The sequence below is a fragment of the Haliotis cracherodii genome, unplaced genomic scaffold, assembly GCF_022045235.1.
Source record: "Haliotis cracherodii isolate W230 unplaced genomic scaffold, xgHalCrac1.p SCAF_14, whole genome shotgun sequence".
NCBI classification, from domain to species: Eukaryota; Metazoa; Mollusca; class Gastropoda; order Lepetellida; family Haliotidae; genus Haliotis; species Haliotis cracherodii.
In genome coordinates, this window is record NW_027266269.1 from 38,228,511 (window position 1) to 38,249,491 (window position 20,981).

Consider the following 20,981-nt stretch of genomic DNA (forward strand, 5'->3'; position numbering starts at 1 on the left):
TCCTTCAGCCCCAAGTCAACTCACCATATCGTGTGGGTGTGTTATAGTCTGATGTCTTATGATGTTCTATCACAGGGTGTAACACAAATATGTGAAGTGTTACTGGCTATTGAAGTGTGCTTTGTCGTCATATATGTAGACAAAGTACAGACAGATTGGAGGGACGATCATCATTTTGTTTGCTCTGACAAGCACTGTCACTCACTCACTCACTCACTCACCGACTCACAAGCAGACCACGACCTCATGAAAAAGCATTTAATAACAAACACATGAATATGTAACTTTTAGTTTATTAAAACAGAATAAAATAATGTGTATATAGACATGTAGATAGGCCAATCGATTAGTCATTGTAGTCATAGATGAACTACTTGTGTGTGCAGATATGTTGCCGCTGTCGTTGTGGCTGTTAATGGTGGTCATTGAACACAAGTATACATTGTTCACGTGACATATCTCAGGCGTAAACTACCATTAACAGGAGCATTTAGTATGCACTATAAAATAAATGACAATACAAGGACGACTTACAAATGATTTGTAGCAGATACATTGTAAACCATTATTTTATAATGAGGCTGATTGTGACGAGGAAGGACGACACGATCTCTCATCAAAAGAAAACAAAATGGGTACCCCCTTGTGCTTACATAGATATTTGTTGTAGAAATATCACAACCGTGCAAGATAGGCGTCAGGATAAGAGTGCAGTTGTACTCAATTGATGAAGCATTACAATCGTACCGAACCTTTGCGTCTGACAACTGTGATATGATTTCTGTACTGGAATATACTGGTATGTCCTTTACTTTCTTTCAACAAACTTGATTCCCTTGCGCTCAAGTCTTTGCAGCATGGGCTCGTAGATCTCTGGCGAGACAGGCATGACGACACCTTTCTCAGTTATCTCCCCTGAAACAGTGAGAGGAAGGGTTTCACGATGTAGATCATACATATACATATATATATATATATATATATATATATATATATATATATATATATATATATATATATATATATAAAGGTACATTAAGGTACATTTCTGTATGGAAGAATCAAATATAGGTCAATCGTGTTATCTTGTTTACAGAATGTGACAAGATCAAAACGAATGTGAGGGTTTGTCCAAACGTGCTACTACATTTCGTCAGTATCCATAATGTTTTGTGCCGCATCTGCCTGCCTACCATTCAGCACCATCATTGCTGCAGTGGCTGCGCTTCGACCCACAATTTTGGAAATGGCCGTGTGTCTTCCCGGATCCCCAAGCACGGTGAGATCCAGCCTCCTTGTCTCGGTGGTCCCATCCTTGAAGCGCCCGGCGACCTGGACGTTCATCAGGGCCATGTCTTGCTCGGTCGGACCTGAAATACGCATGAACAGAACCCCTCACAAAACTGACGTCACGAACCCAGAAGCTAACATTCCGAATTAAGACACACCAACAACAGGCGATGTACCAGTGATCATGATCATGATCAAGTCCCCAGGCGACGCGTCTTCCTGTTCGATGTTTCAGAACCAAGCCAGCCGCATCAAGTATCAGACGGACAATATGTCAATAAACCCTGTCAAAACCTCAGTGTAAATGTAAAACCTCCCTGTCAATGTAAAACCTCAGTGTGAATGTAAAACCTCAGTGTGAATGTAAAACCTCAGTGTGAATGTAAAACCTCTCTGTCAATGTAAAACCTCAGTGAATATGCCAATCTCAGTGTTACTGTAAACAGTCCGTGGGAACGTAAAACCTCAGTGTACATGTAAAACCTCTGTCAATATAAAACATCAGTGTGAATGTAAAACCTAAGTGTACATGTAAAACGCCTGTGAAAAAGTAAAACGTCTGTGTGAATGTAAAATCTCAGTGTGTATGTTAAACTTTAGCGTACATGTAAAACTTCAGTGTGCATGTAAAACATCAGTGTGCATGTTAAAGTTATGTGTTGATGTAAAACAAGGTGTACATGTAAAACCCTCACAAAACATCTCATGAATGTTCAACATTTTTAATGCAAGAACTCACCAAATTTGAAGTCAGGTCGTTTATCAACGTGACAGACCAAGGTATCAAAGATGGTCTCCCTCTTTTCGATTTCTGCAGATCCCAGCAAACCAAGGCTACAAGAGAGATAGTTTGGAGATATATAGGATGCCTATGTAATACTGTATAACGCATGTACATTTACGGTGAGGTATAAACAATTCTTAGTTCTCATACAGCGGACACAGAGCCGCTGATCGCTGGTTCCAGGACCAGTTTGGTCATCATCGTGACATGTGGGTTGTCAGCATTTTCGTTCTTACCAGTGAAGTAAAACCTGCGTCAATTTTCCCGAAAATATGATGGTCGGTCCCTATTGGATGAATGCTTACTCGGAATGTGCTGTCATGGATTCGGGGCGTTTGGTAGTCAAGCGGATAAAGCGTTCGTCCGTTATGTAAAAGAGCCGGGTTCGATTCACCGCATGGGTACAATGTGTGAAGCCCAATTCTGGTGTTCCCCGCAGTGATTTTGCTTGAATATTGCTAAAGGCGAAGTAAAATCACAGTCACCCATTCACTCACTGTCCTGGATTCCTAACGTTATTTGACCAACGCCGCAGTCAGCGAGTCAGACAGTTCAGTGACAGATAGCATTTGGATCGATCCACCCAACTGGTATATGGTGATATCCATTAAAGACTAACCGATACCTTAAGTCTTACGACAAGCATAGGTTGCAAATAACATTATATTCTTACCCGAAACCCAAGAGGCCTTGATTCATAACGACCCACAATAAAAAATGAGTCATAACATCTTCAAATAAATTTAATTCATAACGACCTCCAAATCAAATGCTTTATAACGGCCTTCAAATTCAACATGATTCAGAAAGGGCTTCAAATCCAATATAATTCTAAACGACCTTCATATCAAATATTAAAACTACCTTCAAATCAAATGATTCGAAACGACCTTCAAATCAAATGATTCGAAACGAACTTCAAATCAAATGATTCAAAACGACCTTCAAATCAAATGATACAAAAAGTCCTTCAAATCAAATGATAGAGGAACAACCTTCAAATCAAATAATTCTAAACGACCTTCAAATCAAATGATACGAAACTACCTTCAAATCAGATGATTCGAAACGACCTTCAAATCAAATGATTCGAAACGAACTTCAAATCAAATGATTCAAAACGACCTTCTAATCAAATGATTCAAAAAGTCCTTCAAATCAAATGATAGAGGCACAACCTTCAAATCAAATAATTCTAAACGACCTTCAAATCAAATGATACGAAACTACCTTCAAATTAAATGATACGAAACGACCTTCAAATTAAATGATTCGAAACGACCTTCAAATCAAATGATGCAAAACGACCTTCAAATCAATTGATACAAAACAACCTTCAAATCAAGTGATTCAAAACGACCTTCAAATCACATGGTTCAAAACGACCTTCAAATCACATGATTCAAAACGACCTTCAAATCACATGATTCAAAAAGACCTTCAAATCGCATGATTCAAAACGACCTTCAAATCAATCATGAAGCCGCTACGTGCAGACACACCTTCTCATGACCTCTACTTGACCTGATTCCCCTATTCTGTCCTTGACCTTGGCCTCCAGGACTTCATCTGTGACGTCATCATTCAGTCCAAGCTCGGAACACATGTACTTTCTCTGTGTTATGCAAAATATGTGTTATGCACGAATTCTGAGCAACAATATAGATAACTAGTTTACAGTAATTCAAACAACTCTCTTATCTACGCGTAATGTTATCTTGTTATCTAGTTTCTTGTTATCTTGTTATCTAGTGTCTTGTTATCTACGTGTAATGTTATCTTGTTATCTAGTGTCTTGTTATCTAGTGTCTTGTTATCTTGTTATCTAGTGTCTTGTTATCTAGTGTCTTGTTATCTAGTGTCTTGTTATCTAGTGTCTTGTTATCTTGTTATCTAGTGTCTTGTTATCTAGTGTCTTGTTATCTTGTTATCTAGTGTCTTGTTATCTAGTGTCTTGTTATCTAGTGTCTTGTTATCTAGTGTCTTGTTATCTTGTTATCTAGTGTCTTGTTATCTAGTGTCTTGTTATCTTGTTATCTAGTGTCTTGTTATCTAGTGTCTTGTTATCTAGTGTCTTGTTATCTAGTGTCTTGTTATCTACGTGTAATGTTATCTTGTTATCTAGTGTCTTGTTATCTACGTGTAATGATTGCATTCATATAAAGTGATAATCTTCTTGATACACAGGAATCAGTGGCAATACACGTTTCCAGCTTCAGGATTACCCCTCATCTCGGAGCAAGTATCTGATGCACTACGCAACATGTATTGAATACAATCTAGTGTCTACAAGTAGGTCCAAACATTGCAATGATCCATACCCTTCTTTCATTTCAGTGAAGTAACCATACGAAAATCTGCACCGCAAGTGATGAAATGTGTATTGACTGTTTTGCAAATAAAACATAGATTTACGTGTGTAAGTTAAAGCGACACAAATACTTCAATAATCACAAAAAAACATCTCTGCTAAAAGAAAAACCCACTGCACCCTTTCCACTAATCATGTGTTTATGAATCACTTTCAAAATAAAAAAACGTATCCTGTCCCCGGTTGGTAAACGCCACAAACACATGTAAAGGCAAGTAAAGAGTTCACCTGAAACTAATGCATGTGCTTGTGTGTCATTTGTATTTACTTTCCATTTGTTTTTGTACTGTACAAACGCGCATATTTGCCTTTCGCATAAATTGCTCTGCTTATGAAAATAATTAATTGAAGCGACAAAACCCTTTCCATATCCAGTAGAAATCTCTGTATAAAGCAGAGTCAATTGTACGATTCCGACTATATCATGAGCACGTGTTTAAGAATCAATATCAAATAGTGATGATACCAGGTGTTCGCGAACAGGTGAGTGCATCCTGCCCCACCGGTGGTACCGTCACAAACACATGCAAAGGCAAGTCAATTGTTCACCTGAAACAACATGGGAACATATGCAACAAGTCAAATTAGGGAATTGCATCGGACATAAGTTTTGTCACTGATGCGTCAAATTTGGAAATGTCCTCCCCATATCTACCATAAAACCTTTTGAAGGCTTTACTGAGGCCTTGAATGTTGTAACGTTGATCAAACAACTTCTAATCAAGAGTCATATGACGCTCTTTTAAATCTTGGTAGAAAGAGCATGTTCAAAAGTTCAAAAAGTTGAAATGTAAACACCAAAGGCTGGACCTGCTGGAATATTGCTCGACATGAAGGGAAAGTTTGCAATTGGAAAGGTGAATCATCCCTCTTATCATACAGTCCTTTTGAGAATGTTTTGTCACTCTGAATCTTTATGCTAAATCATATGCTAAAATATGATGCAAGTACATCCATGACTGGCAAGCTGTTATTGTCGTTGGCTACATACCCATGTGAATGGTTGGGATTCATCAACAAGCATCTGGTGAGTGGAGACGTTGTACAGCCCAAGTCTCATCAAGCTCAGGATCCCAGCACAGAAGCCCTGGGCAGGAAGCAAACAACGGGATCAGTGTTAAAGCAATAGTATGTTCATATTTCTGCGAGTGTACAAGGAGATTGTGTGTAGATTGTACACGGTTCTTTCGCTAACGGGGCGGTTGGGTAGCCTCGGGGTTAAAGCGTTCGCACGTCATGCCGACGGCCCGGGTTCGATTCCTCACAATGTGTGAAGCATATTTCTAGTGTACCCCGCCGTCTTACTGGTAAACTATTACTAAAGGCGGCGTAAAAGCATACTCACTCGCACTTTTCTTTACAGATTCAGGAAAAGAAAAATGATATTATTATGCATTTATTCCTGGGTCTGTGAAATCATAGTTATGTATTTGTTTTTAATCTGAATGCTCACTGTGCGATATATTTATAATCACCCACAGTGACTTTATTATGCATATGCCATACTATTTGTACCAAATGGAAAAAGGATATGTCCTTACATATACCGTAGACTACGGTTATAACAAAGACGCTTATTAATAACTTACCTATATAACGAACTTACATTTTAGTCCCGAACATTTGTTTTATAAATACTGTACATATGCTTATAACTACGCTTATGACGAACTAAAATAAGTGGTCTCTTCGAGTTCGATATAACCGGAGTTTTCTGTACAATATTCCAACTTAATCATTTGTTTGCCTGCATGGATATACATACCTTGTATCTCATGGAGCCCACTCTCGATTGAGGTATATACCTTGTATCTCATGGAGCCCACTCAGGATGGAGGTACATACCGTGTGTCTCATGGAGCCCACTCTGGATGAAGGTACATACCTTGTATCTCATGGAGACCACACTGGGTGGGGGTACATACTTTGTATCTCATGGAGCCCACTCTGGATGGAGGTACATACCTTGTATCTCATGGAGCCCACTCTGGGTGGGGGTACATACCTTGTATCTCATGGAGCCCACTCTAGATGGAGGTACATACCTTGTATCTCATGGATCCCACTCTGGGTGGAGGTACATACTTTGTATCTCATGGAGCCCACTCTGAATGGAGGTACATACCTTTTGTCTCATGGAGCCCACTCTGGGTGGAGGTACATACCTTGTGCCTCATGGAGCCCACTCTGGGTGGAGGTACATACCTTGTATCTCATGGAACCCACTCTGGATGGAGGTACATACCTTGTGCCTCATGGAGCACACTCTGGGTGGAGGTACATACCTTGTATCTCATGGAGCCCACTCTGGGTGGAGGTACATACCTTGTGTCTCATGGAGCCCACTCTGGATGGAGGTACATACCTTGTATCTCATGGAGCTCACTCTGGATGGAGGTACATACTTTGTATCTCATGGAGCCCACTCTGGGTGGAGGTACATACCTTCTATCTCATGGAGCCCACTCTGGGTGGAGGTACATACTTTGTATCTCATGGAGCCCACTCTGAATGGAGGTACATACCTTTTGTCTCATGGAGCCCACTCTGGGTGGAGGTACATACCTTGTATCTTATGGAGCCCACTCTGGATGGAGGTACATACCTTGTATCTCATGGAGCCCACTCTGGATGGAGGTACATACCTTGTGTCTCATGGAGCCCACTCTGGATGGGGGTACATACCTTGTATCTCATGGAGCCCACTCTGGGTGGAGGTACATACTTTGTATCTCATGGAGCCCACTCTGAATGGAGGTACATACCTTTTGTCTCATGGAGCCCACTCTGGGTGGAGGTACATACCTTGTGTCTCATGGAGCCCACTCTGGGTGGAGGTACATACCTTGTATCTCATGGAGCCCACTCTGGGTGGAGGTACATACCTTGTGTCTCATGGAGCCCACTCTGGGTGGAGGTATATGCCTTGTATCTCATGGAGCCCACTCTGGGTGGAGGTACATACCTTATATCTCATGGAGCCCACTCTGGGTGGAGGTACATACCTTATATCTCATGGAGCCCACTCTGGGTGGAGGTACATACCTTGTATCTCATGGAGCCCACTCTGGGTGGAGGTACATACCTTTGTATCTCATGGAGCCCACTCTGAATGGAGGTACATACCTTTTGTCTCATGGAGCCCACTCTGGGTGGAGGTACATACCTTGTATCTCATGGAGCCCACTCTGGGTGGAGGTACATACCTTGTATCTCATGGACACACTCTGGGTGGAGGTACATACTTTGTATCTCATGGAGCCCACTCTGGATGGAGGTACATACCTTGTATCTCATGGAGCCCACTCTGGGTGGAGGTACATACCTTGTATCTCATGGAGCCCACTCTGGATGGAGGTACATACCTTGTGTCTCATGGAGCCCACTCTGGGTGGAGGTACATACCTTGTATCTCATGGACCCACTCTGGGTGGAGGTACATACCTTGTGTCTCATGGAGCCCACTCTGGGTGGAGGTATATGCCTTGTATCTCATGGAGCCCACTCTGGGTGGAGGTACATACCTTATATCTCATGGAACTTACTCTGGGTGGAGGTACATACCTTATATCTCATGGAGCCCACTCTGGGTGGAGGTACATACCTTTTATCTCATGGAGCCCACTCTGGGTGGAGGTACATACCTTTGTATCTCATGGAGCCCACTCTGGGTGGAGGTACATACTTTGTATCTCATGGAGCCCACTCTGAATGGAGGTACATACCTTTTGTCTCATGGAGCCCACTCTGGGTGGAGGTACATACCTTGTGTCTCATGGAGCCCACTCTGGGTGGAGGTACATACCTTGTATCTCATGGAGCCCACTCTGGGTGGAGGTACATACCTTGTGTCTCATGGAGCACACTCTGGGTGGAGGTACATACTTTGTATCTCATGGACCCACTCTGGGTGGAGGTACATACCTTGTATCTCATGGAGCCCACTCTGGGTGGAGGTACATACCTTGTATCTCATGGACACACTCTGGGTGGAGGTACATACTTTGTATCTCATGGAGCCCACTCTGGATGGAGGTTCATACCTTGTATCTCATGGAGCCCACTCTGGGTGGAGGTACATACCTTGTATCTCATGGAGCCCACTCTGGATGGAGGTACATACCTTTTGTCTCATGGAGCCCACTCTGGGTGGAGGTACATACCTTGTATCTCATGGACCCACTCTGGGTGGAGGTATATACCTTGTATCTCATGGAGCCCACTCTGGGTGGAGGTACATACCTTATATCTCATGGAGCCCTCTCTGGGTGGAGGTACATACCTTGTGTCTCATGGAGCCCACTCTGGGTGGAGGTATATACCTTGTATCTCATGGAGCCCACTCTGGGTGGAGGTACATACCTTATATCTCATGGAGCCCACTCTGGGTGGAGGTACATACCTTGTATCTCATGGAGCCCACTCTGGGTGGAGGTACATACCTTTGTATCTCATGGAGCCCACTCTGGGTGGAGGTTCATACCTTGTATCTCATGGAGCCTCTCTGGGTGGAGGTACATACCTTGTATCTCATGGAGTCCACTCTGGGTGGAGGTACATACCTTGTATCTCATGGAGCCCACGACCATGTTCTGCACTTTCTCGATGCCGTACAGCGGTATGTACGATTGGTGGAAGGAATAGGGGACGGCCTCAAACTCGGCCTGGAAGTCCCGGACCGCCCCAATGTCTTGGACAGCTTCCATGGTGGCTGTTCCCGCCGGGAGTATCGTCGTCTGTAGGACAGAATAATGACGTCATAATGGCAGGAAATATACAGGTTTTTACTTTCACCTCGGAGCTGAAAGGCTCAATTCAGTGTGTATTATAACAGGAGATTTACATGCTTGCGCATTCATAACCTTCCTTTTAAAGGGCGCACTTGTACGTGCAGATTTACGTCCCTTATAGCAGGAGATTTACATCTTTGCACATTTATAATATCTAGGAGTTAAAGGGTGCATTTGCCTGGGCAGATTTACGTCCCTTATAGCAGGAAAGGTACATGTTTGCACATTTATAATATCTAGGGGTTAAAGGGCGCAATTGCCTGTGCAGATTTACGTCTCTTATAGCAGGAGATTTACATTTTGCACATCCATAATAATCAGGAGTTAAAGGGTGCAAATTCCTATGCAGATTAACGTCTCCTATAGCAGGAGATTTACATGTTTGCGTTTATAAAACCGAGGAGTTAAAGAGCGTATTTGTTGATGCAGAAACCTCTGATAATGATTTCGAATCCCGGTTCGTCCTATTAATGTTTCCAGGTTTGTCAGCACCCTACTCGCAGGTTTCACAAGGCCACTTTTCCTTATTGCTGACTGAAGAGCAAGCGCAACGAATGCTATATTTGCTATGTTTGTGGTTTGTTATTCACAAATAATAGTGTATTTACAGTTCTGATCTGACACTCAAAAGTGCGTCTAGTATCGGTGAGGTGTACCCTCTGAGCGATGCCATTTTCAATGAAGCGCCCTAAACTAATCCGTTGTCTGATCGTGAGCAGCGTTGCACAGCGAGGCTTGTAACTTTTCGCTGCACAACGCTACCCTGGAGTATACTGAACAAAATAGGGAAATTACCAAGTAATCATATGTACACGCACATCGATAGCTACGTCGATTTACCCCAACCCTGAAGAGATTCTAGGTTAGAATTAGTTTCTCAGCAACCCATGTTTGCCTTAAGATGCAACGTAATAGATTGCCTGGACATGCTGGCATTCGTGAACAAATCGTGTTATTCCGATTGCAGGTGACGGAAAGGGGCGAGTGGTGACGAATGGACACGCTGGTTGCGCATGTCATTTTACCCTCTTAATATATGGTTCAGACACGACAATTAACAGGCCGCTGCTATATAGCTGGAATATTTAGGGCGTGAAATAACAAACAACTATTTACCTTGCCGTCCTTTATGTAGCCGCTCGCCTTCCAGTACTTCCACAGAGCCTTTCTCGGGTTCCAGCTGATCAACACAGATACATCATTCTATTCATTAAAAGTTGTTAAAGTATTTCGTTATAGATACTCGGGTATTGAAGTTGAGAATGTTGAAATGTTCTTAAAATGTTGTTAAAAAAATACAAAATGTCAACGCCAGAGAACAACCAGTTTCGACAATCCATGACGCTCAAACAGAAAAAAATCAGCGGTAGAAAACACAAGAATGGACCCCCAGGATCAAGGATGTCAACAGGTGTTCCGCGAAACAGACTCCATCGGGCTCACAAAGCAAATACAGCGGAAGCTGAAGTAATAGTAGTGGTAGTAGGTGTAGGAGCAGAAGTAGTTATAGGAGCAGTAGTTGCAGCAGCAGTAGAGGTAGAAATAGTGGTAGCAGCTGTAGAAGTGGTAGTAGTAGTAGAAGTAGTGGTAGCAGCAGTAGAAGTAGTAGTAGAAGTAGTAGTAGTAGAAGTAGTAGTAGTAGTAGTAGTAGTAGTAGTAGTAGTAGTAGTAGTAGTAGCAGTACTAGAAGAAGTAGTTGTTGTAGAATAGTAGTAGTAGTAGTAGTAGTAGTAGTAGTAGCAGCAGTACTAGAAGAAGTAGTTGTTGTTGTAGAATAGTAGTAGTAGTAGTAGTAGTAGTAGTAGTAGTAGTAGTAGTTGGTCAATAGTCCTATTTGAGCCGCGCGCTAATTGAGCAGCGTGTTAGTCTGGTCTGGTCCTAATTGAGCATTGCGCTGACGGAGCAATTAGTTAGTCTGATCTAGTCCTAATTGAGCAGTGCGCTGATTGAGCAGCGTGTTAGTCTGGTCTGGTCCTAATTGAGCAGTGCACTGATTGAGCAGTGTGTTAGTCTGATCTAGTCCCAATTGAGCAGGTGCGCTGACGGAGCAGTGTGTTAGTCTGGTCTAGTCCCAATTGAGCAGTGCGCTGATTGAGCGGCGTGTTAGTCTGATCTAGTCCCAATTGAGCAGTGTGTCTGTCAACGTACTTGAACTTATACTTGAGAGGATTGTTGGCGGAATCTGGAGTCGGAATGGCGCTTGTGTACAGCTCATACGAAGTGACCTGAAAGAATCAGATTATGGCAGTTAGTTTGTTATGCAAAACTGCGTTGGGAAAACTTGAAGCAGCTGTATACAAACAACACGGCGTAGCCTGTACACACGTGACTGAAACAGTGAGTGCAGCAGTCATCAACCACGTGACCGAGTCTGACCAACCGAGCCATTCACTCGCCTCTTACGTCAATCCAGCAATTCCCCTGGGCCTACCCTGAATCCCAACGGGTTGATGGCCAGCAATCATCAACCATGTGACCGAGTCTGACCAACCGAGCCATTCACTCGCCTCTTACGTCAATCCAGCAATTCCCCTGGGCCTACCCTGAATCCCCATGGGTTGATGGCCAGCAATCATCAACCATGTGACCGAGCCTGACCAACCGAGCCATTCACTCGCCTCTACGTCAATCCAGCAATTCCCCTGGGCCTACCCTGAATCCCAACGGGTTGATGGTCACACATGGCAGAAGAAGCTAAACAAGTACATCCTGGTTCGACAGGAAATGGATCTAATTAAACTAACTCCTTGTAAAAAACTTCAGTGTATTATTCCTAAGTAGCAAAAGAACCAGAAGGAGTGCATACTATTTTTTACGCCGGTTTTAGCAATATTCTGAGGCGGGAAACTCCAGACATGGGCTTGACACATTGTACCTAATATCGTGTTACGTAACCTTTAGTACTATTCCCCGATTATGTTTCTAGGTTTGTCAGCACCATACCCGTGCTCGTGGGTTTCACCGAAGTGGTAAACGTCTTAGACCTGCATCACTTCGGGCTTTCCCCCCCCCCCATTAAGCTGACACGCCGTGATATAACTGGAATACTGTTAAAAGCGGCGTTAAACCCAACTCACTCACTCACTCATTTTAGTACTATTACGGCTTTATCGAGGCGGGAGATAGCAGACATTGGCTTCACACGTTGTTGTTGTTTTTTGTTGCTGTTGTTGTTGTTTAACGCCGCACTGTACTATATTCCAGCTATATGACGGCGGTCTGTAAATAATAGAGTCTAGACCAGTCAATTCCGTGACTGACATCATGAGCATCGATCCACGAAAATGAGATACGATGACATGCATAAACCAAGTCAGCGAGTCTGACCACCCGATCCCGTTAGTCGCCTCACAACGACAAGCATAGTCACCTGTTACGGCAAGCATGGGTTGCTGAAGACCTATTCTACCCCGGATCTTCACGGGTAGCTTCACACGTACCCATTTGGGGAATGGAACCCGGTTCTTCGGAGTGACGAGCGAAAGCTTCACCCACTAGATTACCACAGCGTCCAGGAGCAGAGTACCTCAACCTACCTCCCCTCCTCTGCTCTTCATTTCGTCTATTGTCTTCTTGGCAATCATGTGGTCCGCACCGGGGCGGAAACCAACGTCAACCAGGAAAGTCAGACCAGCGTCGACAACTCTGAAACACGTGACGTCCTCAAATGGATACTGTGTGGTTCCTTGAACATTCTGCCAGATGACATCAAATAATCACGAAAGTAACGGCTTGAGAACTGTCATAGTACAATCTTGGGGAAACAAATAGCTGAGACGTGGAGTCGACAACGACGCTAGTCCATCTACCCACCGTCAGGTAAGGTAAGGCGTTTTGAGATTGTACGTGACCTCTCCGACATAAAAGCGTATTTCGCACACGGAACCACAGGAACAATCTCAAGATTGTTTGTTTGTTGTTTAATGCCGCACTCAACAATATTCCAGCTACATGATGGCGGTCTGTAAATAATCGAGTCTGGACCACACAATCCAGTGATTGACATTATGAGCATCGGTCCACGCAATTGGAATCGATGACATGCATCAACCAAGTCAGCGAGCCCGACCACCCGATCCCCTTTATCGCCTCTTACGACAAGCATAGTCAGCTTTTACAGCAAGCATGGGTTGCTAAAGACCTATTCTACACCGGATCTTCACGGGTCGAACCAGAGTCATGAACCTGTTTATAGTAACAACTTCCTCTTCCACTGCTGTATGCAAACGGAAGAATAACTGCTTCACGTAACGTTCATACGGGCGCATCCAAACGTTCGTATCCCGTGCGTACGTGGAACATGTTTAATCATGTTTTCACATAAAAGAAATCACTTATATTTAAAAATTAGCCGTGCGTCTTATAAAGTTGTGTAAATGTTATTGAAAAATATGTTTATTTATTATGCAATGTTACATAACAAAACATATAACACTTCAGTAAAAGGGGGCACGGGTGGCCCAGTTGTCTAAGAAGCCGCGAATCGCTGTGAAGAGTTGCGTCCCTTGGACAAGCCAGAAACCTATCCTTGTGAGATCAAATCCCGGTTCGCCCGATTATGTTTCTAGGTTTGTCAGCACCATACCCCAGCATGTAGGTTCGGGCTTTCCTCCCACATTAAGCTGACACGCCACGAAATAACTGGAATACTGTTAAAACGGTGTTAAACCCAACTCACTCACACGCACTTAAGTAAAATAATATACATAAATATATAAGTAATATCCTAAAACAATTTACTGTTGATGCAGCCGCGTCTGTTCGGGAACAGTGTAGTTAACCGACACGAGATTCTTCTTCATGGCGAGACAAGCCAGGGATAGATTCTCAATCACAGCGTCCGGCACACAACTGAAACATACAGCGGTTGATGGCAAATATAAACAGATCAATTGTGGTAAAATGGGGTGTAACGTGGCGTTAATGACTATTAAATTGCCATAACGACGTGTATGCGTGTGCGTGGATGTTTGTACTGGTCCGAACTTCTGACGGTTGTACAGTGTCCACTGAGGTCCCATGCCGCAGAGTAACACTGACACAGGTGAGGTGAAGTGAAATGGGGTTTAACGTCGCGTCCAAGATTATTGCACTTATATAGCGACGTACATGCACGTGTGTGTGTGTGTGTGTGTGTGTGTGTGTGTGTGTCTGCTTGTACTAGACCGGACTGATGCCAATTTATAGTGCTAGCCCACTGAGATACCATGCCGCAGTTTAACATGAATACCAAATACTCACTCAGACACAGTATACTGACTCTGAGCCGACCAGTTCTTGCGCCAGGGTAACAACAGGGTAACAACAAGTACCATCTTTTAACGTCTTTTGGTATGACGCGGCCGGGGATCGAACCCCGGACCTTCCGCTCTCCGGGCGGATGCTCTACCACAAGACCACGCAGGCGGTCACATTGACACGGAGAGCATCAGCCCGGAGAGGGGAAGGTAGGGGGCTCAATAACTCGCGACATACCAAAAGACCTTAAATATGGTACTTGTTATTACCCTGCCTGGCTCTCGTAGTCGTTATACTTTGGCTGAATGGGGTAATCGTGTTACACTACGGCATGGAACCACAGTGGGGTAGCACTGATAAACCGACTTACGTCCGGACTAGTACAAGCAATCACACACACTCACATGCACGTTTGTTTGTTTGTATGTTTGTTTGTTTGTTTGTTGTTTAACACCGCACTCAGCAATATTCCAGCTATATGACGTCGGTTTGTATATAATAGAGTCTGGACCAGACATTCCAGTGAATTACATCATGAACATCGATCCACGCAATTGGGATACGATAACATGCATCAACCAAGTCAGCGAGCCTGACCACCCGATCTCGTTCCGGTAAGCATAGTCGCTATATAAATTACAAATAATTCCATTTCACCACCATTACAATAATACAGTCAAATTTGTGTTTTAGACAAGACCACGATTTCAAAATAAAAAAAAATGTCAAGGACCTGTCCGCCTTGTAAGAGATGGTTTGGCCCCCTGTGAAATGTGCTCGATACAACGTTTGGCGGGATGCATGTGCAAGTCGTTGTTTTTAAGATCCACAACGTGAGGTACCTGACAACGACGTCATGTTCAGATATAAGCCTTTTCAGGCTGTCAGTTTCTTTCATCACGTCCAAGCGTACCAGCTTCGCACCCGGACACAGCTCACTAACTCGCTTTAAGCCGGACCCTCCTTTGCTCACTGTAAAGGTGAAATGACGATAAAGAACCAACCATGCAATATCATTTTGTAGAATTGTTAAATGAGAGGAGGGGTGGCCTAGTGGTCAAAACGATTGCTCGTCACGCCGAAAGACAGCGTTCGATTTCCCACATGGGTACAATTTCTGGCGGGGGCGGTCGAGTAGCCTAGTGGTTGAAGCGTTCGCTCGTCACGCAGAAGACAGGGGTTCGATTCCCGACATGGGTACAATGTGTTAAGCCCATTTCTGGTGTTCCCCGCCGTGATATTGCTGGAATATTGCTAAAAGCGGCGTAAAACCATACTCACCACAAATTCTGGCGTCCTCGCCCGTGATATTACCAGAATATTGATAAAGCGGCGTAAAACCTAATTCAACATCAACACTCAATGTAGTTATTACTCGTGATATCTAGTTCTGGTTTAGTTTGAACAGGTGTTGTTCACTGACAACCAGAGAATGAAAGAGTGAGAAATTTTAATCTTTGATAGAAATAGTGTGATATCGCTGCAGCTGACCTGGATATGTTTAAAATGTCAACAAAGACAACCACTGGAGAAAACCTACTGTCAGTATTATACTCAAATATTTACTGCATAAATAAAAAGAAAAAGAAAAAGTAGCTGTACATACTAATGATCAGCCAAAATGCATTTTCAGAAAATCTTAGATTTTGTTACGGATTTTACCTGTTAAATAATGTCTCCGCACATCACAAATTTCTAATAATTGCAAATCAGTGGCATGATAGTGTGATTTGAAACTTCTGACCAATCAGATGACGAGGTTTGCCGGAAACATGTACCTAATTTTGTCAAAAACATGCGTGATTTGAAACATTCCTCCCACCCCCTGCCTCCATCCCCTGCCTCCACCCCAACCAGGATATTAAACAACTGTCCTCCATATGAAGTGTTTCAGCAAACCAGCATAGTTATTTGCAACACTCACCAGCGGTGATCTGAACGCCTTTCTCGTTGGAAAAGTCCTCATACATTGGGCCCGTCACCCTCCCAGTCCCGAACACCAAAATCTTTTTCAGGGTCGACATTTTGTTTTCTCCTAATCTGAAAGAAACAAAAACATCATCAGACGTTCAAAACACCATGAGACCTTTAGCAATCCATTCACTGATCATGCTGATATACAGTTTCTGGCTGACTGACTGCTATAGAAGATTTAACGTGCGCTTTCCGACTGTAGCGTATTTCGCACACGGGCCTGGCCGGACCATTTAGTGTATTCCGAAAAGGGTGAAAGTGGTGTGTGCAACCCAAGAGGGGGCTTTTAGGGGTTGCTTATATTGAATTTTTGGAATTTTTAAATTTGGAATAAATGCCGAGGTGGGTGGAGGAGGGAACTAAGGGAGCCGGGTGAGGTGGGTGTTTGTATATTTATTGGATTTTGGATTGGTAGATTAATTAGTTTTTAGATGCGCTTAATCAGGTCTGTTTTGATTAGGAATAGGCCTAGGGCCTTGTTTAGTTTATTTTGAGTGTTTAGTATTTCATCTAGAGTAGGAACCTTATTTAGATTGAGGGTGGTTTGTAGTGAGGTTCTGTGTGTTTGGTAGTGGGTGCAGTGGATGAGTGCGTGTTCTGTGGTTTCGGGTTGTTTGCAGTGGGGGCAGTTGCCTGTGGTGTGTCTTTTAAGTTTTTTTAGGTGGTTATTTAGGTTCGTGTGTCCTGTTTGGAGTTTTGTAATTAATCTGTCATTTTTTTAGAGGGGTGTAGGATTTTAGGTTTGGCTAGTGGTTTTCTGAGCACTTTTTTGATTTGGCTACTTGAGTTTTGATATTGATTATGCCATTTTTTTGTCATTTTTTGTTTGTTTACACTTTTAATTTTTGATTTTGAGATGGGTAGATTTAGGCTTATTTCTGGTATTTTGAGAGATAATTTAGCTGCTTTATCGGCGCTTTCGTTGCCGTGAATTCCTACGTGGGCTGGTATCCACAAGAAGGTTATTTGTTTGCTTGCTTTTGTTAGGTCGTTGGAGCTTTTAAGTATTTGGTTTATTAATTTAGGTCGTTTTTGGTATTTTTGTTTTGGAGGGCTTGTAGTCCACTAAGGGAGTTGGTGAGAATTAGGATTTTATTGTTGTTTTTAGATTGTTGGTTATGCAGGGCTGAGGCCATGCCCATAAGTTCGGCCGTGAATATAGATTGGTTGTTAGGGAGTCGGTAAGATTGTGTGGATATAACTGGTTGTGTGGTATGGACTCCGAAGCCTGTGTGGTTGGAGATCGGGTCTGAAGATCCGTCAGTGTATATGTGACACCAATTTGGCCAATTTTCGTGTATGTATGAAAGTGTGGTGGTTTTAGCTATGTTTGGGTCGGTTTGTTTATTTATTTGGTTAGCTAGCGTTGTGTCTATTTTGGGTATTTTGAGTTTAGGGGTGAAGATATTTGATTTTTTGCAGTTTTGTGTAAGATTTTGAGTTTGGTGTTCATTGAGGCAGTTAGTTATTCTTTGTTAGCATTTCCCCTGTAAGGGCCTGAAGTGAGGTGTAGGAGGTGCCATGTTGGGTGCGTGTAATTAGTTTAAGGGCTTGGTATTGTATTGAGTCAAGTTTTTTAGATAGAGAGTTGTTTAGGGTATTGTATATGGCGCAGCCGTAGTCTAGTTTTGATCTAATTAGTGCTGTATAGAGTGAGAGGACGGTATCTTTTGAGGCTCCCCAGTTAGAGCCGGTGAGGCATCTTAGTGTGTTCAGGTCTTTGCTGCATCTAGTTTTTAGGTTTTGGACGTGAGCCTCCCAGGTGAGGTGTTGATCGAAAATGAGTCCTAAGAATCTTGTTTGTTTTTGGAATTTGATTGTTTGGTTGTCTAGCTGGAGGATTGGGAGGGCAGGTTTCATGTTTTTATGTTTGAATACTACTCCTGTTGTTTTATCTGAGTTAAGGGAGAAGCCCCATTTGTCTGCCCATTGTTGTATTTTATTTCAGGATTTTTGGATTAAGTTTTCTGCCATTTCAATGCTTTTAGTGCATAGGGCTCCGTCATCCGCGAATTTTGAAGTGTTTAGTTTAGGGGATAAGCCCTCGAATAGATCGTTTATCATTATATTTAAGAGGGTTGGGCTGAGGATGCTGCCCTGGGGAGTGCCATTTTCTAGGGGACACTGGTCCGATAGCGTATGGTCTATACCCACGGTTATTTTGCGATTGTTTAGGAAATCTTGGATGAAGTTTATTATTTGGCCTTTTAGTCCTATTTTTTCATTTTTTTTATTAGCCCGTGGTGCCATACCATATCGAAAGCTTTAGAGAAGTCGAGGAATATGCCTATGGTGTATTGCTTGTTTAGCTGTCCTGTTTTTATATCCTGTTCTAGTCGGGCGAGGTTATCGAGAGTTGATCGGCCAGGGGTGAAGCCGCTTTGGTCGGGGTTTATGATGCTGTTTTGGTCTAGGTAGTGCTGTAGCCTATTTTTAGTCGTAAGTTCCATTATTTTGCAGAGATTTGAGGTTAGGGAGATGGGCCTATACGAGTTAGCCTGATCTGCTCGTTGATTTAGTTTAGGTATTGGGATTATTCGAGCTTCCTTCCATGAGGATGGGACCTGTCCGTTTAGGTAGACTAGGTTGTATAGTTTAAGTAAAGTTTGGAGTAGTTTGGTAGGTAAGTGTTTGATTATTTGTTCAGAGGTGAGGTCTAGGCCAGGGGCTGTTCCTTTTTTTCTATTGTTTAGTACGTGATTTAGTTCTTCTATGGTGTAAGGTTGGTTTATTTCTAGGTTGTCTTGTCTGTTTTCTTTGGAGAATTTGGTTGTTTTTTGTGGTTTATCTTGGAATTTCTTACTGAAGTTACTGTTGCTACTAACTTTAGAGAAGTATTTGGCTAGGTTGTTGGCCTTTTGGGTGGGGTTAGTTGAGTTGTTTATATTGGACCTTTTTTGTGCCGTTTGATGCCTCTGATGGCATCTCATCTTATATTTATGGGAAAGTGGTCGCTGCCTAGAGGTACTGGGTGGACGTCCCACATCAGACTTTGTGCTAAGTCTGGCGTACATATTGTTAAGTCGATAGCCGACATGGTGTGGTGGATTTTGTCGTATCTAGTTGGTTGGTTATTGTTTAATAGTATTAGGTCATTTTTTTCGATCCACTCTGATATTAGTTGTCCATGGTTGTCTAGTTTATCTGCAATGCCCCAGGTAGGATGATGGGCATTGAAGTCTCCTAGGAAGATGGTTGATTTATTTCCTAATTGGTAAAGTATGTCTAGGTCTGTATCTTTAATTGGTTTTAGTGTTGAGTGATAGATGTTAATGAATTTTATTTTTTGGTTATTGATGGTGACTTGGATTCCATTAGCTTCTAGATTAGGAGTGTTTACTTTAACTTCCTCGTAGTTAATATCCTCTCTAACGTAGATGATTAGACCTCCTCCTGTTCTGCCTGGGATGGTTTTGGACCTGTCGGTTCTTACTGCGTTATAAATTGGTAGGTTGAATTTAGTTTTATGTGAGAATTTGGTTTCTTGAATACAGGCTACATTGGGACCTTTATCTATTTTGAATTTAGCTTTAAGTTCAGAACCATGGCCGGCGAGGCCATTGGCATTCCATTGATAAATGTTAAGACCTTCCATTGGGAAACTGGGTTGATTTATGTTTGGTTTAGGCTTGGTTTAGGTATTTACTTTAGTAGGTCATTAAGGTTGCTGCTGAAACGGTCGAAAGGGGTGGTGACGAGTTTTAGTTTATGTGCTACACCAAAGAAGGCTTTGAAGCTGGCTTCTGGATTAGACTGCTTTAACATGTAAGCTAGTAGGAGGACTGAGTTGTTTAGTTTTTTGCTTGCTACGTTTTGGGTGAGTTTTTTTCTATAGCTTTTGGTTTTGGGGGCTGACAAGGTTAGATCGTTTATTTCCTCTTAGGATGTGTACTCGTCCTCTTCGGTTAAGTTATCTTTAGATTGGTCACTCTCTTCTGGCGGTACAAGGCCTTTATGTAAAAGGGAACTTTAATAACAGCCAATCACATAGTGTGTATTGAGCACACACAAACAAGTCATCCCAACAAATGGTGTCAATCACGTACACAAACATGTCATCCCCAAAAAATGGCGTCAATCACGTACACTAACATGTCATCCCAACACATGGTGTCAATCACGTACACAAACATGTCATCCCCAAAAAATGGCGTCAATCACGTACACTAACATGTCATCCCAACACATGGCGTCAATCACGTACACTAACATGTCATCCCAAAGAAATGGCGTCAATCACGTACACTAACATGTCATCCCAACACATGGCGTCAATCACGTACACTAACACGTCATCCCAACACATGGCGTCAATCACGTACACAAACATGTCATCCCAACACATGGTGTCAATCACGTACACAAACATGTCATCCCAACACATGGCGTCAATCACGTACACTAACATGTCATCCCAACACATGGCGTCAATCACGTACACTAACATGTCATCCCAACACATGGTGTCAATCACGTACACTAACATTTCATCCCAACACATGGTGTCAATCACGTACACAAACATGTCATCCCA

General features: G+C 42.8%; 1 protein-coding gene across 1 annotated transcript in view; it reads right to left on the minus strand.

Annotated features, from left to right (window-relative positions):
* Positions 1 to 291: 291 nt before the first annotated feature.
* Positions 292 to 20,981, minus strand: part of LOC139460816 (alpha-aminoadipic semialdehyde synthase, mitochondrial-like) — a 29,790-nt gene continuing 9,100 nt past the window's right edge. The window contains exons 2-13 of the mRNA XM_071242294.1: positions 16,398 to 16,513; positions 15,316 to 15,445; positions 13,976 to 14,086; positions 12,772 to 12,880; positions 11,384 to 11,460; positions 10,352 to 10,415; positions 9,008 to 9,181; positions 5,437 to 5,532; positions 3,577 to 3,689; positions 2,030 to 2,124; positions 1,194 to 1,370; positions 292 to 915 (exon numbers count right to left, since the gene is read on the minus strand). Coding sequence (XP_071098395.1) covers positions 809 to 915; positions 1,194 to 1,370; positions 2,030 to 2,124; positions 3,577 to 3,689; positions 5,437 to 5,532; positions 9,008 to 9,181; positions 10,352 to 10,415; positions 11,384 to 11,460; positions 12,772 to 12,880; positions 13,976 to 14,086; positions 15,316 to 15,445; positions 16,398 to 16,497 — 1,353 coding nt within the window. The 5' untranslated portion in view covers positions 16,498 to 16,513 and the 3' untranslated portion in view covers positions 292 to 808. The remainder of the gene's footprint in view (positions 916 to 1,193; positions 1,371 to 2,029; positions 2,125 to 3,576; positions 3,690 to 5,436; positions 5,533 to 9,007; positions 9,182 to 10,351; positions 10,416 to 11,383; positions 11,461 to 12,771; positions 12,881 to 13,975; positions 14,087 to 15,315; positions 15,446 to 16,397; positions 16,514 to 20,981) is intronic.